At 41.8% G+C, this 26,801-nt stretch overlaps 1 protein-coding gene across 1 annotated transcript in view; it reads left to right on the top strand.

Moving 5' to 3' along the window:
* Positions 1-9,452: 9,452 nt before the first annotated feature.
* LOC130916613 (LHFPL tetraspan subfamily member 3 protein-like) overlaps positions 9,453-26,801 on the top strand; it is a 39,168-nt gene continuing 21,819 nt past the window's right edge. The window contains exon 1 of the mRNA XM_057837470.1: positions 9,453-10,329. Within this exon, the coding sequence (XP_057693453.1) occupies positions 9,885-10,329 (445 nt within the window). The 5' untranslated portion in view covers positions 9,453-9,884. The remainder of the gene's footprint in view (positions 10,330-26,801) is intronic.

Below are 26,801 nucleotides of genomic sequence, written 5' to 3'. Positions count from 1 at the left end.
GTATGGCTCAAAAAGACCCCTTATGATGAGCAACATTAATGAACCCCAGTTTCCCTTGCCCGGACGCGGGTTACCGGGGCCTCCCTCTGGAGCCAGGCCTAGAGGTGGGGCTCGAAGGCAAGCGTCTGGTGGCCGGGCCTGTCCCCATGGGGCCCGGCCGGGCTCAGCCCGAAAAGGCAACGTGGGTTCCCCTTCCCATGGGCTCACCACCTGTGGGAGGGGCCAAAGGGGTCGGGTGCGTAGGGAGTTGGGCGGCAGCCAAAGGCGGGGGCCTTGGCGGTCCGACCCCCAGCTGCTGAAGCTAACTCTTGGGACATGGAATGGCACCTCTCTGGCAGGGAAGGAGCCTGAGCTGGTGTGTGAGGCAGAGAAGTTCCGACTAGATATAGTCGGACTCTCCTCCACACACAGCTTGGGTTCTGGTACCAATCCTCTCGAGAGGGGTTGGACTCTCTTCCACTCTGGAGTTGCCCATGGTGAGAGGCGCCGGGCAGGTGTGGGCATACTTATTGCCCCCCGGCTTGGCGCCTGTACGTTGGGGTTTACCCCGGTAGACGAGAGGGTAGCCTCCCTCCGCCTTCGGGTGGGGGGACGGGTTCTAACTGTTGTTTGCGCTTATGCACCGAACAGCAGTTCAGAATACCCACCCTTTTTGGAGTCCTTGGAGGGTGTGCTAGAGAGCGCTCCCTCTGGGGACTCCCTCGTTCTACTGGGGGACTTCAACGCTCACGTGGGCAATGACAGTGAGACCTGGAGGGGCGTGATTTGGAGGAACGGCCCCCCCGATCAGAACCCGAGTGGTGTTCTGTTATTGGACTTCTGTGCTCGTCACGTTTTGTCTATAACGAACACCTTGTTCAAACATAGGGGTGTCCATATGTGCACTTGGCACCAGGACACCCTAGGCCGCAGTTCGATGATCGACTTCGTAATCGTGTCATCGGACTTGCGGCCGCATGTTTTGGACACTCGGGTGAAGAGAGGGGCGGAGCTGTCAACTGATCACCACCTGGTGGTGTGTTGGCTCCGATGGCGGGGGAAGATGCTGGCCAGACCTGGCAGGCCCAAACGTATTGTGAGGGTCTGCTGGGAACGTCTGGCAGAATCCCCTGTCAGAAAGAGTTTCAACACCCACCTCCGGCAGAACTTCTCCCTTGTCCCGGGGGAGGTGGGGGACATTGAGTCCGAGTGGGCCATGTTCCGCACCTCCATTGTTGAGGCGGCCGATCAGAGCTGTGGCCGTAAGGTGGTTGGTGCCTGTCGTGGCAGCAATCCCCGAACCCGCTGGTGGACACTAGCGGTAAGGGATGCCGTCAAGCTGAAGAAGGAGGCCTATCGGGCCTTTTTGGCCTGTGGGACTCCGGAGGCAGCTGACAGGTACCGGCTGGCCAAGCGGACTGCGGCCTCGGTGGTTGCCGAGGCAAAAACTCGGACATGGGAGGAGTTCGGTGAGGCCATGGAAAACGACTTCCGGATGGCTTCGAGGAAATTCTGGTCCACCATCCGGCGTCTGAGGAGAGGAAAGCAGTGCACCATTAACACTGTGTATAGTGAAGATGGTGTACTGCTGACCTCGACTTGGGACGTCATGAGTCGGTGGGGAGAATACTTCGAAGCCCTCTTCAATTCCACCGACACGCCTTCCTTTGAGGAAGCAGAGTCTGGGGACTCTGAGGTGGGCTCTTCGATCTCTGGGGTTGAAGTCACTGAGGCGGTTGGCGGGCTCCTCGGTGGCAAGGCCCCGGGGGTGGATGAGATCCGCCCGGAGTTCCTAAAGGCTCTGGATGTTGTAGGGCTGTCATGGCTGACACGCCTCTACAACATCGCGTGGACATCGGGGACAGTGCCTCTGGATTGGCAGACCGGGGTGGTGGTCCCCCTTTTTAAAAAGGGGGACCGTAGGGTGTGTTCCAATTATAGAGGAATCACACTCCTCAGCCTCCCCGGTAAAGTCTATTCAGGGGTGCTGGAGAGGAGGGTCCGTCGGGAAGTCGAATCTCGGATTCAGGAGGAGCAGTGTGGTTTTCGTCCCGGCCGTGGAACAGTGGACCAGCTCTACACCCTCAGCAGGGTCCTCGAGGGTGCATGGGAGTTCGCCCAACCAGTCTACATGTGTTTTGTGGATTTGGAGAAGGCGTTCGACCGTGTGCCTAGGGGAATCCTGTGGAGGGTGCTCCGGGAGTACGGTGTACCGAGCCCCTTGGTAAGGGCTGTTCGGTCCCTGTACGACCGGTGTCAGAGTCTGGTCCGCATTGCCGGCAGTAAGTCGAATTCGTTCCCAGTGAGGGTTGGACTCCGCCAAGGCTGCCCTTTGTCACCGATTTTGTTCATAATTTTTATGGACAGAATTTCTAGGCGCAGCTGAAGCATTGAGGGGGTCCGGTTTGGTGACCTCAGCCTTGAATCTCTGCTTTTTGCAGATGATTTAGTGCTGTTGGCTTCATCAAGCCGTGACCTCCAACTCTCACTGGAGCGGTTCGCAGCTGAGTGTGAAGCGGTTGGGATGAAGATCAGCACCTCCAAATCCGAGACCATGGTCCTCAGTCGGAAAAGGGTGGAGTGCCCTCTCAGGGTCGGGGATGAGATCCTGCCCCAAGTGGAGGAGTTCAAGTATCTTGGGGTCTTGTTCACGAGTGACGGTAGGAGGGAGCGGGAGATCGACAGGCGAATCGGTGCGGCGTCTGCAGTAATGCGGACTCTGCACCGGTCCGTAGTGGTGAAGAAGGAGCTGAGCCGAAAGGCAAAGCTCTCGATTTACCAGTCGATCTACGTTCCTACCCTCACCTACGGTCACGAGCTCTGGGTCGTGACCGAAAGAACAAGATCCCGGATACAAGCGGCCGAAATGAGTTTCCTCCGCAGGGTTTCCGGGCTCTCCCTCAGAGATAGGGTGAGAAGCTCGGTCATCCGGGAGGGACTCGGCGTCGAGCCGCTACTCCTCCGCGTAGAGAGGAGCCAGCTGAGGTGGCTCGGGCATCTGGTTCGGATGCCTCCCGGACGCCTCCCTGGAGAGGTGTTCCGGGCATGTCCCACCGGCGGGAGGCCCCGGGGACGACCCAGGACACGCTGGAGAGACTATGTCTCTCGGCTGGCCTGGGAACGCCTTGGGATCCCGCCGGAGGAGCTGGTTGAAGTGGCTGGGGAGAGGGAAGTCTGGGCTTCCCTGTTAAAGCTGCTGCCCCCGCGACCCGACCCCGGAACAAGCGGAAGATAATGGATGGATGGATGGAAGTTAAAAAATCTTCCCGGTGCAATTCCGGTGATGCAACGGATTTGGTTTCCCCATTTGTATTATTATTCTCATTTTTCATTTTTTACACACCGTCTAACTCTGGTCAAGTTTCCCACCAACCTCGTAGAAGCCAAAATGTCTCCAGATGTCTGCTTTCAATGTGTTTGGTGCATCAATAATCTTTCTCGCTCCCGCTTTCTCCGCTTCAGCCATTGTTATGTTATGTCCTATCTCTCTGCTCTCTCGATTAGAGCTTAGTTCGGGCCTAGAAAATCCAGCCCGACCCGACCCGGTCCGCGTGTATTAAAGGCCGAGAGCCCGAAATTTTACGTTTTACTTGTAGGCTCGAGCCCGAAAACCCCCCGAAAATGTACGTTTCATTTGTAGGCCCGAGCCCGTTTTATTTGTGAGGACTCAGCAGGAGGAGAAAATGCGGGGATGCAATGCGTGGTTGCGTTGTGTGATCACAATTGTGACGATGCCTATGTGCATAATGATAAATCAAAACCTGTCTTTCGTAACAAATTCTCCCAGATAAACAAGACTGTAAGATGCATATTCAATAAACATTTATATCGTTTATATTTGTGTGTCTGTTCTATCAGGTGGATAGTTCATGCTCATTTACTTGGCAAAATGCATCAACAGACATTTGTTTTAATTTCTTCGAGTTGGCAGAAAAAAACGCAAATTTTCTTAATGTTTAAAAAGCCTACATATTTTTATGATTATTATAAATGCACGTACACAACGAAATAACGCTGGAAATGTATGTTAAATATATTTCTGTTTGGGATATTGTGCTCACATGGACGCGCCTCTCTGACGAGGAGAGGAACAGCTGCATATACAAAAATAAACTAAAAAACTTTTAAATAACATTCTTTATTTGAATGACTTGCATCAGAACACACAAAAGAACAAGCTGCCTTAAGGAGCACTGAAACAAAATAAATAAGAACATTTTAAGGAACACCATGCACGAACTCCACGATCTCCTGCTTAGCACGAAGAGGTGCAGCCCTCAAAACAAATGATAATAACGATGAGTGACTAATATCATCTTTTAGGCTAGTACAGTTTTTAAAATGCCTGCTCAGCGTGAAGGTGCCAGTCCTTCTGCTCTCGTACGAGAGCAAAGCGCGCGCCACATTTGTTGCATTCGGCAAGGCCGACACAGTTTTCTGTATGCATCTTCCACTATCAATTTAAATCCTTTCCACACACCACTCGTGGATTCTTGCCTTTTCAATCCCCCCGTCTTTGGTTTGCTTTTCGCCTCTTGGTGCTCTATATCGAAATTCGAAAAGGAAATACCAGGATGCAGAGTTGCAGACTCGCGGAGAGCACTAGAGCACGAGAGGAAGATTAAAAAGGAGGGCGGGGCCACGGCGTTCATGTGCGCAACCAATGCACTGGCTCAGCTGCGGCTCATGTTTGGGATTACCAAAGCGCCTTCTCTCTGTTTTTTTCAATTTATTTATTTTATAACAAGTATTCCTTAGTTTAACATCCATACATTGTTTTAGTTTACAAATATATATTTATTTTTAAAAAGTTAGCGAGAGAGAAGTCCGGCCCGACACGACCCGCACGTAAATGATTGACATTTTGCGATAAAGATGCTGCTGCACTACAATATTTTCTTTGTCGTTTTCTTTAATGTTTACTTGAATATTTTTATTGATGGGTCGTTGTGACTAAAATACAGAGACTGTTATTACTGATTTTGCACAGGAGTTCAGATGTTGCACTGTGTGAAAGGCTGCTACTGTGTGTAAAAAAAGAGAAAGCCCTGGTCTCATTCAGAGCACTAATTAAATGCTGTGATCTGTTTTTTTTTTTTTTTTTAAATATATATCTGAAAGTATACTATTTTCATTTGACTTCAACCAGGAGTGACACAAGAGCCAATAAAAAGTTGTTTAATGTCTGACCGCTTGTGTTGCCCATGATTCACGAAAAATATGCTTTGCTTTAGAATTTTAATGCATCCCAGGCTTTAATGCATCGCGATGCATTGCCGAATCGAACCGAATCGAATCGTGACCCTCTGAATCGAATCGAATCGAATCGTGGCCCTCCGAATTGTAATCGAATCGAATCGTGAGGGCAGTGCCGATGCACACCTCTATTATGTACCTACCGTCCCTATGCAAACCTATGCCCATGATATGAAAATATTTACCTAAATTAACATGATCAACATTAAATATAAATGACATATTGCATATAATTACTCATCATGGACAATAATCAGCAAACACATTAAGCAGGACATTAGAAAAAAAACTAGATTGAAAAGTGTGTAATTTGACTACATTGTGAGGCATACAGTTTGTTATGACAAACTGTATGCCTCACAATGTAGTCAAATTAGCGTTAGCAATTAGCACAGGGCGACTCGCGGTTAGCTCGCGGCGGCTAGCAAATGCAATACATTATTAGCTGAGGAACTGTCATCAACCAAACGTGTTTATACATTGTTAAGGTACACTTCAACACTATACTTACTTCTCCTATTTACACATAACTTTCAGATTGTAAGTAAATATGACGGCAGCTTGGGGAACGAACTGCACTGCTGTGAAGGAAGTACAGTTACTCTGGCGAGCTTCGCACTTCTTAAAGGGCCAGTATCGCAACTAAAGCTCACACAGACACGCACAATGGGCTTTCCTGCTAGATTCCTGGTTAGAGGTTAAAAAAAAAAATAATAATAAAAAACCAGGCATTTACCATTCATGTAACGTAAATATTTTGAAGTATAACACGTGACAATATCCAATATGGCGGCCGCAGCAGCTAGCTTTCCCATTGTATTCATATTTCAAAATGCATGTATGGCGCGAAAAATATAATAATTACCTTGAATCCTCGACCAAATCACTCTTGAGACTTCCGTGCCTGCGCGTAGGCTTAAATTTCGTCCTATTTCAACCCAAATCCAAACGCAGAGTATGTTTGAGAACTGCTCTCCATGCCAGGGGCCCGGGCTGGTGTGGGATAGGCCAGCCCCCTACCGTCAGGCGTTGCGCAGAGTCAGGGGGAAGTGACTTATCAAGTAAATTATGATGTCTATGACTGTCTTTGTAGTAGCCTAGAAGTAGTACGTAAACTATCCAGCATGCGCTTGTACTGCTATTCTGCATGCTTTATATGGAGAAAAAGCGCAAACATGACAAATTTGGACCAAAATGACTGTTTTTGGATGGGAAAAACAAAATATTCTAAGCAACCCCTGCTGTGAGTCCCTTCTAGCGCCCCTGTGTTTTAGTGCCACTGACAGCAGTAAACGTCTATTCCAGTCAAAGTGGTAGGGATGGCTGGACAATGATTCAGTGCATTTGAAGGCGATGGGCGTTAATTAATTAATTTTACACTGTCAGTCAAAATGGATATAACTTTTATCGCCATCAATGGCGGCCAATGAGTTAACATCGCATATTGAATATTCGGTGGCTCTGTGATAACATGTTGCGTAAAACAAAATACATTGCTGGCATTTAAAGCTCCAACTCTAAATGAGGACGGATAACATCAGGGCAGTGTTTTTCAACGGGTGTGCCACGGAGAGATCGTCAGGTCTGCCGTGAGCAATTATCCAATATTGCTTTTTTTTTTTTTTTTTTGTACGTCATTGGGCGGACTTGCTGTAGGAACGAAGTAGTAGGTAGAAGGTTTCGTCATGTGCAGATGAACGAGGTATTGCTTGTGTCGTGTTCAAGAACTACTCAAATTTCTAGCCATCAGCTACTTTGCTGTCTGCAACAATGTGGACTCCGGCACATCTACTGTACATCATTTTATTAGACTCGTCAAGTGTCGATATACAGTACTGTGCAAAAGTTTTAGGCAGGACACCTGCCTAAAACTTTTGCACAGTACTGTATATATATATATATATATATATATATATATATATATATATATATTAGGGCTGTCAAAATTATCGCGTTAACGGGCGTTAATTAATTTTTTAAATTAATCACGTTAAAATATTTGACGCAATTAACGCACTAGGCCCGCTCAGACAGATTTAAATGCCAGTACAGTGAAAGGCCAACTTGTTAATTGTGTTTTATGGAGTTTTTCCGCCCTCTGCTGGCGCTTGGGTGTGACTTGCATATGTTATGTGGCGTAATGTCGCCCTCTGCTGGCGATTCAGTGCAGCTGATTATTTGGGTTTCGGCGCGCTTTTCTGACGTGATTATATGTCGATGCGAACTCACACTAATAGACAGTGCTCTTCAGACCAGCTAACGTCCGCATCCAGTATTCAGTGGCAGTTCTCATAGCCCCATCACACTGTTTGTGTCTAATACATGCATCGCTTGTGAGTTATATTCCTCCTTTGTTTATATTCATGAGCATGAGATAGTTATTGATGATGTGTATTTGAATTTGTTCACATATATGGTGAAATGCAGTTACATTGTTAGATGCTTGTGAGCTAATTGGCTAGTGATACTGCTCAAATGGACACGTGTGTGTACATTTTATGTTATTTTGTGATTTATGCAAGTTGTTGACACATTGCCTTGTTATTTTCAGTTTTACAAAAATACAAGAAACGTGCTCCTGTCAAAAAGAGATGACTTCAGTAAAGCCCATGCAACTTTGCCACACCGTCTGATTTCTTTTTGGAACTTATGTTCGCTATCTGTCAATTTGTGTACTCACACACATTGAGGACAGAATAGGGCTACTAGTTTATTTTTTGATTGAAAATTTTACAAATTTTATTAAAACGAAAACATTAAGAGGCGTTTTAATATAACATTTCTATAACTTGTACTAATATTCATCTTTTAAGAACTACAAGTCTTTCTATCCATGAATCACTTTAACAGAATGTTAATAATGTTAATGCCATCTTGTTGATTTATTGTTATAATACACAAATACAGTCCTTATGTACCGTATGTTGAATGTATATATCCATCTTGTCTTTTCTTTCCATTCCAACAATAATTTACAGAAAAATATGGCATATTTTATAGATGGTTTGGATTGCGATTAATTGCGATTAATTACGATTAATTAATTTTTAAGCTGTAATTAACTCGATTAAAAATTTTAATCGTTTGACAGCCCTAATATATATATATATACGTCATTCAAGAAAAGTTTAGGGCAAGTGCCTATTTTTGGTTATAAAATATATCTATATATTTATATCTATATATGTATTTTATATATATATATATATATATATATATATATATATATATATATATATATACAGTACAACCTTTCCATTTTATCCATATATGTGACGACCGTCAATACCACACATTGGCGATGACAGCAAAGTGGCTGATGGCTAGAAATCCGAGCAGTTCTTGAACATCACACGAGCAGCTATCCAACAGCGTCATGGTGCCAAGCATGCTTAAACATCATCTCCGAATGAAACATCCGTCACTTCAAAACAAGTTCATGGGCAATTTTGTTCGCCTTTGTGAAAACACAGAAACGGGCAACTTTTTTGAGGAAAACTACAAAGGTAAATGAGAAAGCCCTTCATGCCAGTTATGCATGTTGCTGAACTTGTTGCTAAATCCAAAAATTCAGAGACAGAGACATTAATACTACCTGCCTGCAAAGCCATTGTCAGCGAGATGCTCGGCCCTGATATAAAGACATTGCTAAAGTCCCCCTGTCTGATATTTCTGAGTTTTTCAAGCCTAACTGCTATAAAAAATAAAACAGAGAGCAACTGAGAGCAGTTGAAGAGGATTCCTGCCAGGATATCGACTTTGTGTTCGTCTAAACAGGGTCAAATTTCCCACTGTGTAAGTATAAATACTGAGAAAAGATTTTATAATTAAATATACTGTACAGAAAGTAATTGGTGAACATTTTTGGTTTGTGGTGTGCCACGAGATTTCTTCCATTGTAAAAACGTGCCGTGACCCAAAGGTTGAAAAACACTGCTTTAGGAAATGAAGGAAAGGAATTGTTGGTTGTTGAACTGCATCAGTGAGATGTAGGCATATTATTCTACAGTACTTTGTACACTGCAACAAAAAAAGCAGACCTAATTTATAATGAAAACCTCAGTGCATTCAGTCAGCTCCTGTTTTGGATTCAATTCATAAAGGCTCCCGAAGTGACATTGCAGACCAGCACCCCCTCCAAAAAAAATGTCAATCGATGAAACGTGTGTATGCGCACATGTGTTCGCGCGTGCACAAAGCCACACCGCCCACTCACGCCCCTCCCTCTCCGGCTGACCGGCGAAGCTGTCATCAAACCGGAGAAGAAAATCCGGTGGAGGAAGGAACCCGTCCGGGCAGGCCTCGTCATTCCGTCTCTGTCTCTGACTGTAAACCGCCGCATGCCGACGCTTATCAATCGTTGACTGCCTTTCAAGACTGTCTGTCCGCGCCTCGCTGCGAGCGGTATAGGTCGTCGCTCGGGCTCCAGGGACAACAGGAGATGCGAGCGAGAATAAGCGAGCGCACACGCCAGCCCCACGCTAGTGTGATCGCGGCTTGACGGGGACCAGCGCCCGTTTCGGCGATGCCACGTCACGAGATGAACGTGCCAGACAGATGCTGATGTGCTGCACTTGCACGGCCAGAGATAGGGCTCTTTTCTCCTCCTCTCTCCTCTACAGGGGAAACGCAGCGTTAGCGCCTCTTCCATGTTTTTAGTGCATACAATGATACCTGCCAGCGCCGCATCAATGTTACCGTCTGCAGAAGCTGCCAAATTGTACCAGACCAATTACGTCCGAAACTCCCGCGTCATCGGACTCCTGTGGGCTATATTCACTATTTTGTTCGGCATCGTGAACGTGACCATCTTCTCGCAGCCCTATTGGATCGGCGATGGTGTGGACACGCCACAGGCCGGGTACTTCGGCCTCTTTCACTACTGCATCGGGGACGGGGTGTCCAGAGAGCTGGCCTGCCAGGGCAGCTTCACCGAGTTCTCCGCCATCCCATCTAGGGCTTTCAAGGCCGCCTCCTTCTTTATCGGGATGTCCATGATGCTCGTGGTCACCTGCATCGGCTGCTTCTCGCTCTTCTTCCTGCTCAGCACCTCCACTGTGTACAAGATCTGTGGCTGGATGCAGGCTGCTGCAGGTAATGCACAAGCACAACACACTTCATTTGTAACTCCCTTGCGGCTCTTACAATGCACAATGCGGATTATTGGATGTTAGCATGATGGAGTTTGATCGTTATACGTGTTACTTGAGGTATTGTGTATTTCATTATGGAAACCAGACACACTGGTCGAAAATATGTGTGTGTGTGGGAGGGGGGGGTAGCTTATTTGCTGCCCTTATTGTTCATTTGGCAATATTTCAAAAACTATATTTGAAATCTGGGCCGGCCCAGCCTATACACAGACTATGCAGCTGCTTAGGGCCCCTGACCACTAGGGGGCCCCCCAATCTGGCAATTGTTTAATTTATATTCTATTTTGTTTACTACAGTTTGCTTTATTTGACTTTTGTGAGTTTTGATATTTGATTACAAGCTTAAAAAAAATAAAAGTTCTTCCTTAACTTCTTTCTTTCCTCTTTTAGAAAAAGGTCTGGCGCTATCTACTGTAAGTACTGACAATCATTTGGGGTGAGAAGTTTAAAGTATGCAGTGTAGTGCAGCAAAATCTGATTAATATACAAAATATGGACGTATGGGTTGGATTGCATGTATGGCACTGTGACGAAATGGTGGGCCAAAAATACGGGCCCCTTTGCATTATTTTGCTTAGGGCCCCCAAATGGCCTGGGCCAGCCCTGTTTGAAGTCAATTTAACACTGGCGAAGTGATCAAAATTTTAAAATTCAAGATCAGAAAATGGTCAAATAAGTTATGAGTCCCTAACTTTCAGATAAACTGACTTCTGAACTGTATATTCAAATAATTTATGGAAAATTGGCAGGACCACCACCAGCCGCAGCATTGCATGTACAAAGTGACATATATACTAGTAGATCTTCTTTTATGGTGATAGCTTCTCTAAAACATTCTTTTTTTTTAAGAAATAATCAGATTTGTTAATGTTGATGTTGGGTCTGCTAACAAGCACACACAATTTTGGGCAGAAATAAAAGTCTCTGACGTCAGAATGTATTCATAATCCATTAGGAAATGTCACCCAAAATGTTTTATGAAAGTACTCTCTCTTATATACATCTCATTTTGATCCTGCTGGAGTGTAATCCGGTTTCAGTGGAATGGCTTACTTATTTTATTTCACTGCCTATAACATCCAGCTTTCTTTCTTTGCATTAATACAAATACAAAAAAAAAAAAAAAAAAAACCAGGAACTTTTTAACAATACAATCAAACCAAGAGTGATGGAAAAAAATATTTTGTTCATAGTCATTGAAAGCTTAAAAAATGATTATACAGTGTATCACAAAAGTGAGTACACCCCTCACATTTCTGAAGATATTTAAGTATATCTTTTCATTGGAGAACACTGACAAAATGATACTTTGACACAATGAAAAGTAGTCTGTGTGCAGCTTATATAATAGAGTTAATTTATTTTCCCCTCAAATTAAGTAAAAATATAGCCATAAATATCTAAACCCCTGGCAACAAAAGTGAGTACACCCTTAGAAACTACCTACATCCCTAAACCGTCTTCAGAAGAGGCTTCCTCCTGGGGTTACAGCCATGCACACCAATTTGATGTAGAGTGTGGCGTATGGTCTGAGCAATAACAGGCTGACCACCCACATCTTCAATCTCTGCAGCAATGCTGACAGCACTGCTGTAACGAGTCACATGACATTTTAGAGGGAAAATGGCAAGAAGTACTCAATTTGGACATTTAGGGGTCTACATAGTTTCTAAGGGGTGTACTCACTTTTGTTGCCAGGGGTTTAGATATTAATGGCTATATTTTGAGTTATTTTGAGGGGAAAATGAATGTATTCTATTATATAAGCTGCACACACACTACTTTTCATTGAGTGAAAGTGTCATTTTGTCAGTGTTGTCCCATGAAAAGATATACAGTGGTACCTCTACATACGATCGCTTCGACACACGAACTTTTCGACATCCGACGTAAAATTTGACTCGCCATTTGTTTCTACATCCGACGACATGCTCGAAATACGACGACAATGGCAGCACCGCAGACGAATGCATGGCGGATTTTCTTGTGTGACAAATCAACACAGGTTTCAGAAAAGGTTGGTACAGGTGGTGAAACAAGGAAAAAGTTGACGCTTACCTTCTAAATGAAGATGCAAATGACAGAAAAATATGAGCGTAGGGTGGGCATCCGTGAAATGGCTCAACAATACATCTCCACGGTCCTCCTCCGACCATCGTTCGCCAGTCTTTATAAGTTAAGCTGACAATTCTTATTGTGGTAACATCTCCAGAGAAATCGCCAGCTTCGCCACGTTTTCATCATTTCTTTCACAACTTATTCAACACAAAACGCCTGCTGTCTGCCGCAATTGACGATGTTCTCAAGAAAGCATTGAAAGCGAAAGTAAACTTTCACCCGCTCCCTTCCCCCTTTGTCACGTCAGCGCCGCGGTGCCTTCAGGTACAGAAAAAAACGTCCGCCTTATTAGAACCCGTTTCGTTACACTATTACAGGAATTATTATTATTATTATATTATTAATCCGATTTTTATTTATTATTTATTTGTTTTGCTATATGTAATTGCCATTTGTAATAGTACCAGCAGTATTTTTTAAGGATTTAGTGCAGGTTTTTGGGCTGTGGAACGAATTAATGGAATTATAATGTATTCCTATGGGAAAATCCTGCTCGACATACGACCATTTCGACTTACAAACAAGCTCCTGGAACGGATTAACTTCGTATGTAGAGGTACCACTGTACTTAAATATCTGCAGAAATGCGAGGGGTGTACTCACTTTTGTGATACACTGTATATATTGTACTTTAAATGGCATCTCCCTGAATGAATGCTTTATTGAAATCTACCGTTGAGATTCCCTATTGACCGATGTAACATCTCAGCTGGGATACTGTGAATTTCATCCTGAATTCACCATGGTTACTAAAATTGCAGAGTGTTAACTACTTGCTCAAGGTTTTGCAGTGCTGCCATTTGCTCATGTCTGCACTTTCCTGTTTTTTCAACAGTGGTCCACAGCAGATTTAAAGAATGCAGTTGTACAGGAGGAAACTTTTTAAAGAACGTACTTTTGAAAAATTTAAATTCCATTGTTGTTTCTTAAATTGCATGTTTTAAGGTTTCAATTACTGTGAATGAATATTTTTTCTTCCATCATTTTTGGTTTATTTATTGGAGTGCTAAAAAGCTGTTTTTTTGGGGGGTGGGGGGGGGGTGGGGGGGGGCGGGGTCTCCCTGTATTGCAGTAGACAATTTTTATTCCGCATATTTAAGTATAACAACATACTATCATGCAACATTATATGTTTAGACTAGATTGAAATGTATTTTAATCCTGGCTCAACACTACCTCTTAAATTCTTGTATCAGGACAATATGACAGGTTCATTAGCTGCCATTAATTGTAGGTTTGCATGTGGGACAAACCGATCTAATGGAATCATTTGAGATTTTTGCTGTCGGCGATTTAAAAAATAATGAATTTTAGGAGAGGGGGTTCAACCTCATTGAAGATTTCATTAGAGACAGAAGTTTTACATTTAATAATTCAAAGATGCGGAATTAACTTTTGTTAAACATTTAACAAAATTAAAACTAAAAGTTTTTAAATGTGTTTTGACTTTTTTTTTTTTCAATCTTCTGTACATATTGTCTCCTACAAAAAGTAGGAGAGAGTGGGGAATGGAATTTATGATGAAAAAAGTTTTTTTTTTTTTTTTTTAATTTTACGGTGAAAAGAGTTTTGTTTTTTTCTTCTTCTTTTTTTTTTTATTTAGGCCTTATGAGCCAAACCAAATTAACAGTGATGGATACCCAATCCATTTGAACTGAGAGGGTCTGGCAGTGAATGATGATGTTAACCCTCCTAGAAAAAATGCATTTGACGTCTATTGATGTCAATAGCAATGAATGTGTTGGAGCGTTTGCGGGTGAAATTTTCTGTTGTGACAATCTTATTTCCCTCTAAGGATGAAAAAAGTATTGTTCGTATCTTTATGTTAATCGTCCTGAATGTACACCCCTTTAAAACTCTCCATATCACGCAATGAATTAGCACATCCATTTCATTTGGATTAATATTATTTAAAATGGACTTTGTTTGTCTTTTATCTGGGATTTGTCCAATATTCCAAAAACATGCACGTTAAAGTTAATTGAAGACTCTAAAGTCTAAATATCATCATAGTCAATATTTGTAACTTTAAATGGCTGTCTGCCAACCAGCACCAAGTCACCTGAGAAAGGCGTCAGCTTACTAGTGACACATGTGGAATAATTAATGCAGACAATAGATGTGAGAATCTTAAATGTGTTCTACTGTAAACCTTTTGGTTAACTTTTTTTTTTTCTATCAGTAAAAATGTATACTAACAAAAACAAAAAACAAAAAGAACAGCTTTGCCTGTGCTTATGAAGCCAACATGCACCCATATTATGTGGAGCAGGTCAAGCTACGCGTGTTGTGAATTAATGCATTAAGGCCGTTTTAATGAGCAGGCCACTGCTGCAACTGAGAGATGAAAGAAAAAGCAGAGACGAGAGTCTGACCATGACAAGCTGCTGATCTCTAATGAGCAAGCCTGACTGCTTCACACTGTAATGTCAAGCGGCATGACTCTTAGCTCGAGCTTAACTGCTTTCTCCTGCCTTTTTCTGCAGATGACTTGTTTAAGAAACTAATTAAGTCTCTGATTTGAACTGAGAAGACTTGCATTAAATCATCAAATTACAGTGCCATTGATTGCAATTGACATTAAATTCATTTGAACCGAGAGGGGCAGAAGAATGGATGTTCGAGAGAGAATTTGGAAAAGTACACTTTTATGTAAATTAGAATTCTTAGTTCTTCCTAAAAAATTAAACCCCACACATTTTAGTGTACACACAATACACTCCTGTGGAATCAACGCAGTTTTGCTCTCAAAATTTCCCACTCGTTGTCCGTAAATACGGCACCCATCTAACATCATACAGTTTTAGCAACTTCCCTCCTCCAAGATATTCAATTTGGGTGAACAGAATATAGGCTACTTGCATATTACATAAATTATTACAAAACTTTCCCCATTATTAATTACAAAAAAATTGTATTGGAATAGCTGATTTAATGAGCTATTCACAGTTTCATAGAGGTGTGTAATTTTATATAGATTGTTGGTAGTTTTTTTCCCCTTTTTTTTTTAATCATTTGTGGGGGAGGGGGGAATACTTGTAATTTCATCATGAATAATTAAACTTGAGTTTGTTTATCGATCAATTTTCTTACTGCAGTGTTTGGATGTTTCGTATATTTATTTGGAATATTCCTGAAAGAGGTTTACCAATGTTATGAAATTCAAACATTTTTGCACCCATTTTTTTGTAACGGGGTACGACTCAACTAGCTCAACGACATTTGCCAGTGCACATCTATTTCTGTCCATGCATCAAAACTCTTAACTTATCTTCTTATGTTCCTGTTAAACTCAACTTTGTCGTGGTAGGGATGGGAATCGAAATCCGATTCCAATTCGGAACCGGTTCCGAGTGTTTCGAGGCCTCGACATCACAATGAAAAAGCCTTAACGATCCCTTTAACGATTCCTAAAGACGCGTATTGCGTCGTGACGTGCCTTGTTGTCCAGACGCATCAAACTAGCATGGCGCCAAGAACCACTCGCTCCAAAGTTTGACTACACTTCACCAGGAAAGAGTGTGAAAATGAAAGTTTAAGACGGGTAAGCACGAGCATTGCAGCCATAAACATAACAATGACAGCACGTAGGTTCAAACGCTCGAAAGTGTGTCTTCACTTCACGAGGAAAAATTACAACAAAGCGACTTGAAGTCATTGCAAGGTGGAAGTAACTGCATCGGGAGGGAATACGACTGCGCTGTCCTCACAGAGAGGCTAAAGCTCAGTTCTGGCTATACAGCTAGCTAAACTCCCAAATGACGATGTAGAAGACATTGGTATAATTTGCTGACTTTATTCAACCATCACTTGAAGAGTGAAACTAAGAATAGAAATGAAACAAATCAATTCCGTTCCCAATAACAAACAGGTTTGCATCAACTTAAATCAGCGATGATTAGCTGCTAATAACAGTATGGTTAGCATTCGTTCGCTAGCATTAGCACATCGTTCAAACCACTACACAACTGGATTTAAGTGTCCGATCGCGAGTGGAAACACAACAACAACAACACAAAAGATGATACATACAGGCGTTGCCTCTGTAGATATTAACATTAACAAAGAACGTAGGCTCGTAGAAGTGTTTCCCTCTCTCACTTCGCTCGCTCACTCGCTTGGATGCGGCATTTCTTCGGGTGCCCAAACTCAAATATGGCCCGCCTCCACATTTGGTCCGGCCATTTTGAATTTTTTTTTTTTTTCTCAATCGTGTTATTTATTTCCTGGCCTTTTTCCTTGAAGAATTCAGAGAGGGTTATTTGGTTATTATCTATTTAATTAATAGTGTTTTTATTATTAATTATTATTATTATATTATTATTTTTATTTTATTTACTTTCATTCCGTGAAGAATCCAGAAAGGGTTATTTGATTGTGGCTTTCTGAAAAACAATAATTTTTTACATTTATGCACTTCTGCAATCGTCACACTTTTTCTGTTACAAACTGACCCCAGCCCCTCATCAGAGAAGGGAAAAGTTATGTGGCCCTCACAGGAAAAAGTTTGGGGACCCCTGCTTTAACACATATTGCCAAAGGCAGAACAACAACCTATCTGCCAATATATACTAATATTTTTTATTTCTATTAGATAAATGTTTCAGTAAAATGTTACACATTCTTGTGTATTTGCCACTTATTGCCACAGTTAACATTGAGACTTTGGGCCTCTTTTGATTTCGTTGTGAGTTTGTAAGGTTGTGAGTTCTGATTAAACAAACTCGATGCCAATCAAAACGTTTGTTCTTTTTCCCCAAATTAAAAATCGATAAGAGAATCGATAAAGAATCGAATCGTTAAGCAATATCGATAATGGAATCGGAATCGTAAAAATCCTATCAATTCCCATCCCTAGCCACATCGTAGCTGTGGTTTCCTCTGGAGGCCCATTATGTCAAGCAACCCATATAAATATTTACCGGTAACTAGGTAAAACTGGGGCTGCCACAATTAATCAGCTAATTGATTCTAAAATTATCTTTTTTGAGCCTCTTAATACCAAATGTTTCCTAATTTATTTTTCATTGTTAACTCTTTTACTTTGTTGTCACATTCACACACCTATGGGTTGTTTAGTAATGTTTTTGTTACTGTTTGTTTTTTGTTTTGGTTTTTTTAGATATAGTGGATTGTTCTATTGAATAGAGGATAACAAAATTGTGAATGTGGATGTTATTTGAAAATATAAACCGCAAAATGTTTTAATTTTTATTGGCGAAATGTCTAAACTGCTAGCTTGTTAACACAAGCTCAATGTCACCTTGGGACCCTTCTAGTTACAGTATTTGTACCACATTGTGTGACAGGGCATTACATGCAGAAAAGGACTCATGCAATCAGTTGTAGTCCTGCAGATTCACACGAAAGAAGATGGTGTTGTTGTTTTTTTTTTTTATGCAGAACATCGGGCTGGATACCCACTGGGGCAGATTTATGTAATGCACAAACTGTCTGTTACCATTACACTGTGATGCATTGGGATGTTTCACTCTTCACAAGCTGCAAGTTGAATCTGCCGTAAGGAAATGAGAGAGTGAACTCTTAAACCCTCAGAGGTAAACAAACCACCACCAAGTTTAATAATTTTGCATATTCAGGCATTTTACTTTTAGTCAAGTCTTACACAATAATATGGTTTAGAGGGTAATTCTGCTGCAGTGCAAGTCATCAGCATGTAGAAGATATGCGTGAAGCACTTACTCTATAGGCTACACCCAGTTCAGCAGGATTAAGTATGAAAACCACTATAAGGGAGATTTTGAAATGAGAGGAAAATGAATTTCCTACAGAGTTGCTTACTCGCCCTAAAAAGGGATCTCTTGAATAGAACATTCTTTGAGCATCAGAACAATTTGTAGCTGCCCAAATGTATGCTCTTATGAAGCTAAATGAGAGCTTAAATTATAGAAACTATATAGAACTGTTACTGATCAATTTCCAGATTCAAACAACAGTAATTTAATAATAGTAAATGGCATGTTTAATTTACTCACTGACACAATCGTAATTAAGGCATTGCCAGAGTGCAGGTACAAGACAGGCAAAAACAAAGTGGTCTGTAGGGTTCTGCTTTTCTTCTCCAGATGGAGTGGATTAAAAACTGATAATATATGTGAAGTTAGTTACAGTGTTAAGCAGTGGTGTGCACAGACAATTTGGGGGCTGGGAACTTGTGATAGCAGTCGCACTCCACTGCAGTCCACTGTATTATTGTTTTTATTGTTGTCACATTAAAGTGAGTAAAGCCATTCCTGACTCCTCTCCTTTTCAGCGTAGGGCATTACAATCTATAGTTTTATTATTTTGTTTTCCTACTGACACTGGTTGTGTGCTGGTCGCCACGTTACATCTATTATTTGATTTATGGCAAGCGGCTACCCTAGCTAGTTTAATAGGTGGGATTGGCGGCTAATTTAGAGAGTGGCACAGAGACAAAGGCCACTTCACGAGAAAAATAGCTAGGCAACTGAGGTTTAGGGGGAAACACACATACACATTATGTGTTACCTCTATGTAGGGGCTGCAGGCAGGCCGAGGAGAGGGCGTAGATGAAAGCTACTGTACTATGCGGCTCCTGTTGCAAGTAATGTACCGCCTGTGCGTTCAGGTTGATAAATGATGGGCAATTGGGGTCAGAGGAGCGCGTGTTTCTGCGTTTGGAGAACGGGGTGCTGTCACAGTGATTATGCCTGTTGCGCTCGTTTGACACACACATTCCTTTTTTTTTTTGGAAACTTTGTTTATTGGTCACATAAGTCATAACATAAGTAACAAGATGTGAGCATTTTTTCCTTTTCCACCATATCAAAAGAACACAAAAAAAAACAAAAACAAAAATAAAAATAAAAAAATAAAAAATAAAAAAAACCTCGACCCACCCAAAACCCAAGGCACATATCTCAAAAAAAAAAAAAAAAAAAAAAACTATGATTATTTTCCCATTAAAAGGGGAAAAAGGCACAGCTCAAGAAAAACTAATATTCCCAAAATATTTAGGGCAAAGTTCAAACATCCACACAAAGATGACATTCTGCGCTTTTAACATATACCAAAAAAGGGTTCCAGACGTCCTCAAAGGACTCAGCCGATCCACTGAGTGTCAGTCTAATTTTTTCCAATTTGAGAAAATATAACATCTCCTTGAGCCAGTAGGCTTGCGTAGGTGGGACTGAAGACTTCCATCTTAACAAAATTAGCCTCCTAGCCAGCAAGGTTGAAAATGCTATAAAGTCCCCTTTCTGAGAAGGTAGAAAATGTGCTGCTGGAACCACACCGAACAGAGCAGTCAAGGCATTTGGAGCAATATCCATCCCGGTGATCTTTGATAGAACAGCAAAAATACCAGACCAATATGCAGATAAAGAACAACATAACCAAAACATGTGTACATAATCAGCTGGAGCCTGCTTACATCGATCACAAGTGGAGGAGACCGCATCAAACATTTTGGCTAGCCTAGCTTTGGTATAATGTGCTCTATGTAGGATCCTGCACTGGGTAAAACAGTGTTTAGCACAGATTGAGGATTTGTGCGTCCTACCCAAAATTTCTTTCCAGACCTCTTCAGGTATACTCATCTCCAAACCCGACTCCCACATCGCCCTAAGGGTGTTTAAAGTGGAATCAGAGCTGATTTTGTAAATATTTGAATAGACTGTGGTAATTGCACCCTTTAGCGATGGCAAAGGTTTTAAAAAATTATCTAAAACAGAGGTAGCCGGGAGTATCGGGAAACTTGGCCAAAGTGAGCGAACATAACTGCGGATTTGAAGATATCTGAAAAAATGGCAGTTAGGTAATGAAAACTTTTCAGCCAGCTGTTGAAAGGAAGCAAAGGTTGAGTTCAAATATAAGTCCTTAAATGTTTCAATGCCCAGCCTAGACCACATAGTAAATGTGTTATCCAGTAAAGAAGGGGGGAAAGCATGATTAGGTGAAATTGGAGCCTGAATAGAAGGCGCCTGTAGACCAAAATATGCTCTAAATTGGTTCCAAATTCTGAGACAGGAGAATACAACAAAATTTTGTGAATATGGAGAGGTAAAGGATAAGAGCGGTGAAAACAATAGGGATTTCAATGTCACCGGTTTGACGGAGTTGGCTTCAACATCAAGCCACAATGGGGTGCTATCAGTACTCTCATAGCAGAGCCAATACGTTAAATTCTTAATATTAGCTGCCCAATAGTAGTACAAAATATTTGGAAGAGCCATCCCACCTAGTTCTTTGGGTCTTTGGAGTGTCTGATAGCGCAACCTGGGTTTCTTTTTATTCCATATGAAATCCCTAATAAGAGTGTCCACAGATTTGAAAAAGGAAAGTGGAAGAAAAATCGGAATACACTGGAACAAATAAAGAAATCGAGGGACAATGTTCATTTTAACCGAATTTATCCGAGCTGGAACAGAGAGATTGAGCAAGGACCATCTTTCAAAGTCTTGTTTGAGCTGTACAAGCAGCGATTCAAAATTCATCTTACGGAGGTTGCTCAATGTGTCTGCCACATAAACTCCAAGATAAGCAAAACCTGATTTAGATACTCTAAATGGCAATGTTTCTAACGGATATACTTTGGCTAGCTGATTTACAGGAAATATTTCACTCTTTCCCAAATTCAGTTTATATCCTGAGATTCTACTAAAATCACTTAAAACAGTGAGTGCTGCAGGAATGGAACGCGATAGGTCAGACAAAAATAACAAAAGATCATCAGCATATAATCCAACTTTCAGCTCCACACCATGTCGCACTATACCACATAGGTCAGGGTGACATTTCAGTGCAGCCGAAAGAGGTTCCATGGCCACCGCAAACAACAATGGGCTCAAAGGACAGCCCTGCCTGGTAGATCGAGATAAGTGAAAATATTTGGAATTTGTATTATTAGTTCTAACTAACGCTTGTGGAGACGAGTACAGAAGCCTAATCCAAGATACAAATTTCGTTCCAAACCCAAATTTCCCCAAACAAAAAAATAAATAATCCCATTCCACTCGGTCAAAGGCCTTTTCAGCATCTAGGGCCAACAAGGCCTCCGACCGGGCTTCAGTTGAGTGGTTATACACAACGTTGAAAACCCTTCTAAGATTGAAAAAAGAGTGTCTATCACGAATAAAACCAGTCTGGTCTTGAGAAATAATCAACGGTAGTACTCGCTCTAAACGAAGAGCCAACAATTTAGACAAAAGTTTAAAATCTACATTCAACAAACTGAGAGGGCGATAAGAGCTGCATTTCAATGGGTCTTTACCCTTCTTGAGAATCAGAGAAATACATGCCTGATTCAGCGTTTGAGGGAGAACGCCAAGCTCGAAGGCCTCTGTAAACACCTCCAACAAATAAGGAGCTAATGGCTTCCAAAACGTTTTATAGAATTCACTCGGAAAACCATCCAAACCCGGGCTTCTGCCGCTCTGTAAGGATTTAACTGCCTTTTCGAGTTCAGGTCCAGTAATAGGGCGTTCTAGCTCCTCTCTCAAGGTTTGATTTAGAACGGGTAGCGGTATTTTGCTAAAAAATGGTTCTAATTGTTCAGGCCCAAAGGAGTGATCCGACGTATACAGTAATTTATAAAAGTCTAAAAATGTTCTATTTATTTCTAAGGGATCTGACGTAATGCCTGAGTCAGTCTCCACTCGTGAAATTAGCTGGGAGGATGATCTTTGACGTAGCTGGTGAGCCAAAAGCTTACCAGCTTTATCTCCCTGTTCATAAAATTTTGACCTTGAGAGAAGTAAGAGCCTAGTAGTTTGTTGAGAAATAATGGACTCATACTCTGCTTGAAGAACCATCCGCTCTCTATAAGTCTCAGGCAATTTAGAAACAGCATACTGAGCGTCCAGCGCTGCTATATTCTGAGAAAGTTTGGTCAATTTTGTCATAATTGTTCTCTTTTGATATACTTCATATGAAATTATTTCCCCCCTCATAAATGCCTTCATTGATTCCCATAGTACCGCAGCTGAAATACCTGAAGTTCTATTAACATGAAAATAAAAATCTAATCGCTCTGTCATACGGTCAACAAAATTCTTGTCTAATAGAAGTTGGGTATTAAGACGCCAAGGTGGCCGTGTATTTATGAACTTGCGAAAGTATATCTTCATGGAGACTAAGGCATGGTCAGAAAGAATTATTGAGTCATATTTACAGCCAGAAGTAGCAGTAAGTAAACAGTTATCTATTAAAAAGAAATCGATCCGAGTGAAAGTTCGATGCACGTGTGAAAAAAATGAGTATTCCTTTTTATCTGGATTAAAAAAGCGCCACGGATCAGAGACATCAAACTCGTTCATAAAGGCTCCAATTGTTTTGGCTGATTTTGATTGTGGTACTGAGGTCAAAGAGGAGCGATCCAATGAGGGATCTAGCCAGCAATTAAAATCGCCGCCAAGAATTAATTTATATTGTGCCAAATCTGGTAACATTGAAAAAATCCGTTTAAAGAAACCCTCATCATCCCAATTTGGGGCATATATGTTTGCAAAGACAACCTTCACCTCATAAATATGGCCTAAAACAATAATGAACCTACCGGTAGAGTCTGAAATGGTCTTAATATGAACAAAAGGAATGCTTTTATGTAGGAGTACTGCCACCCCTCTTGCTCTAGTGGTAAAGGAGGAGAGAAATATCTGGCCTACCCAGCTTCGTCTTAATCTAAAGGCGTCTGTATTTTTAAGATGAGTCTCCTGCAAATAAGCAACATGAGCATTAAGTTGAGATAAATGATGTAAAATCTTACTTCGTTTAATAGGGTTGTTCAAGCCTTTACAATTCCAGCTCACAAATTTGACATCTCCACCTAGTTGAGCATTGGCCATCGCAAAGAACGAGTAAAATTGGAAAAGAGTACACCTGATGAGGCCAGTAATGGATCAACTTGACCATATGCATACAAAGAGAGATATGTGCCACCCTCCCCATGTTGAACAGCCCAACTCATCCTGGGCTTCAACCCCAATATAACCCATTGAAAAACAACAAAAGTAACAAAACCAAAAACAAAACTCACTCTTAGCAGAAGCATCCCAAAAGGGGAGCATGCTATCTTACCTAATGACATACTAAACTCTGTCATAACTTAGCAAACTACCGTTCCTTTTAACGGCCTGGGGAATGCTAACATGAATTGTCCATCCACATTACAGTGCTAATATTGAACACACAATGCTCGAGAAAAAAATAAAAAATAGTAGAGCTACACTGTGCTAAGACCATGTAGCATACTATGCGCCGGGTAACACTGCCCATGGTCATACAGGAAGTGAACGATGCCGAGGATCCACAGCATTGGAGGGCAAAACCGAATAATACATTCATAACAATAATAATAAACTTGAGAAAAAAGACAAAAACAAAACAGAAGTCTGCGCACGTTCCCAACATTAATATAGGGCCCGATAACATCAGGACATGATCGGAGGCGAAAAAAAAAAAAAAAAAAAAAAAAAAAAAAGGCCGATCATCCTCCGTAGTTTAGTGTCAAGCAACGTACCTTGTAGGAACAGAATCGCAGAAATTACCTATCTCGAGTCTGAGGTCTCTCCACAGTAGCATCCGGATGAGAGGGAGGGAAACAAAAAAAAATCCAGCCTCCTCCAAGATGCTCAAAAAGTCAAAATTGCTCCAAAATAATTCCAGATTAAGGGGCAGCGTCTGGACAGGGTAAAAAAAAAAAGGCGAGGAGAAAAAATAAAAAAAGTCAAGTTCCCGATTGATCCTGGGATTTCAAGAGAGTTTTGGTGACGAATTCCAAAGCCTTGTTCGGGTCTTCGAATCGATGAGTTGGACCATTAGGGATTGTAATGTGTAGCGTGGCCGGGTATCGGAGTCCAAATCTCACATTAGCACACGAGTGAAGCTCCCGCTTCACCTTAGCAAATGCAGCCCTCTGTTTTGCTACAGTAGGGGTGAAGTCTTGAAAAATATGGAGCCTCTTCCCATTGTGCAGCAATGGTGATGCTTCTCCCGCCCGACGCAAAATTGTGCTCTTTTCCTGGGACATGTGGATCCTAATGATCATCGGTCGCGGAGGTTCGCCATCCTTCGGTTTAGCACGCAGCGTGCGGTGTGCCCAGTCAAGCTCGGGTTCGTTCTCGAGGCTTAGCATGTCGCCCAAGAGCTTAGCAACAAACTTAGTCGGGTTGGAACCCTCAGCACCTTCAGCTAAACCCACAAGTCTAATATTATTTCGTCTTGAACGAGCTTCCAGGTCTTCACATTTCGTGTTTAGGGACACCACCGTTTCCGACAGCTTATCCACCTCAGCCCGTAGGCTAGCCAGCTGAGTTCCGTGCTCGTTAGCCGCACGCTCAAGGTCCGAAATAGTTTCTTTCTGAGCCTCGATCGTCGTAACTACGGGCTTCAGAGCTTGTGCCACTTCTGTTTTAACAGACTCAGAAATTATTGTCTCGAATTTTGTTACAATTTCCGTTCGAAGTTCATCCATCATGCTTCTGATGCTACGTAGCATATCGTCGTTTGCCGTCGGCCGTGGCGGGGATTCGGACGCCGTTCGTTGCTTACCTCGGCCACCTTTCGATGGGTCAGTTCTCTGTCGGAGGCTCGCCATTTCCACAACCGCCGATCTCAAAATACGCAGCAGCACAGTGTGTGCTAAATTCCAGCAGCGGACAGTTTCACGAGTTTGAATAGTGGCATTAAATATAGCATTCCCACGGAGCGCCTGCGACACACGTCCTTCATGGCGCCAGGCCCTCCCCTCTCACACACATTCCTAACATAATAATGATTATGACCTAATAACAGGAGGGAAATAAAGTGGCTAGAATTTTGATTGAACACTCTAAATTGTCCCTAGGTATGACTGTGTGCGCGAATAGTTGTTCGTCTTCTTGCGGCCTGCGATTGGCTGCCAACCGATGGACTGGTGGACTCCCAATGTTACCATCAAATACTGCATTGTGTATGTGATTAAAGATGCACGATCAAACGGCCAAGCGGCTGGCACAGATATTTTAACACTTAAACACTGTATTACAAACCGGGCCCCTTAGCGGTCCAGGCCTGTGTGCAGTCGCACCCCCAGAACCCCCCTAAGTTCCGCCCCTGCTCACAATGCAATTTTTTCTACGAGGCCAGGGAAATGTTTCGCCTAATCAAAAATCAAGAAAACTTTGAACTTGTGTTTTAATTTTTTTTTTTCTTTGTTTGGGTCAATCACGATTTGGCATCTGAAGGTCACCAGAGGTCAGCAATTACTTGCTCCAAATAGTTGCTTTAAGCAATGCTTCACCGCAATCATTTAATTATGCAGTCATTTTAAATTCTGTGTCTGTTTTGTATCTGTTGACCTTGAATTGACAGACCTGTTAGTATTTACAGAGAATTTGAACGATGCTTTTGATCCCCATCACCCTTGCCAGTGCTTATACTCAGCGGATGTCCGCAACCTCTTTCTGGAGCTGTTATGTAAGCTTTGACTCCCTCCGTATCTGAGCTTGATGTGCTTGTCCCTCACCCATTACTCTCCCTCTATCACCCCTACAGTCTATGATATATACAGTATATCAGGGTCTGTTTTAATTTTCTAATCCATATCCCTCAATCATAGGTTATACATTTTTAAAGGGACGATGAACTCAATTTACAGATTAATTGTACAAATTTCAGTTTCACTTTATATATATTTACAATATTTGGCATAATCACAGTAACAAAGTTTACAGGCATCATGGTTGCAAATCTATTATTGTTAGCTTTTTTCAGGTCTTTTTCTCACTATTTTGGAAAACTGTTTGATGATATCAAATCCATCCTATCGTGTTATTCATGATTTCTTCTTCTACCATGATAAAAAATGTTATGGTAACAGAGTTGCATGCATGTTGGATTTGATTATTCAATATTTATTATTTGAAATATTATTTTTATTTGAACAAACAGTCACACAGTTTCAACAGATTCACAATGAAACAAATGATATACCCCTCCAAATCAAATTTAAATTTCATTCCAGCTGTTTTCATATAAGATTCAGTTTGGTCAACATGGAAGATAGAACAAGACAAAAATAACATTTCAGAGGGTACGTCTGACTTATTATTATTTTTCAAATATTTTCAATCAGTTATTATTATTATTATTAGTTTTAGTTTTAGTCTCAGGACAAGTAATTTTGCTCAGAAGCTGCAGGCTTTAGTATATTGTATGTGCACTCAAGTGAAAAGAACAAAATTGAATGACTCACATTCAGTGTTATTAATTTTACCTTTAAAAAATTAGTTACAGTTACTTCTATTTTTCTACAGTTACTATTATTACTTCTCT

The sequence above is a fragment of the Corythoichthys intestinalis genome, chromosome 5, assembly GCF_030265065.1.
Source record: "Corythoichthys intestinalis isolate RoL2023-P3 chromosome 5, ASM3026506v1, whole genome shotgun sequence".
NCBI lineage: Eukaryota > Metazoa > Chordata > Actinopteri > Syngnathiformes > Syngnathidae > Corythoichthys > Corythoichthys intestinalis.
Note: the sequence above shows the minus strand (reverse complement) of the source record. Positions and strands in the feature narration are given on the sequence as shown.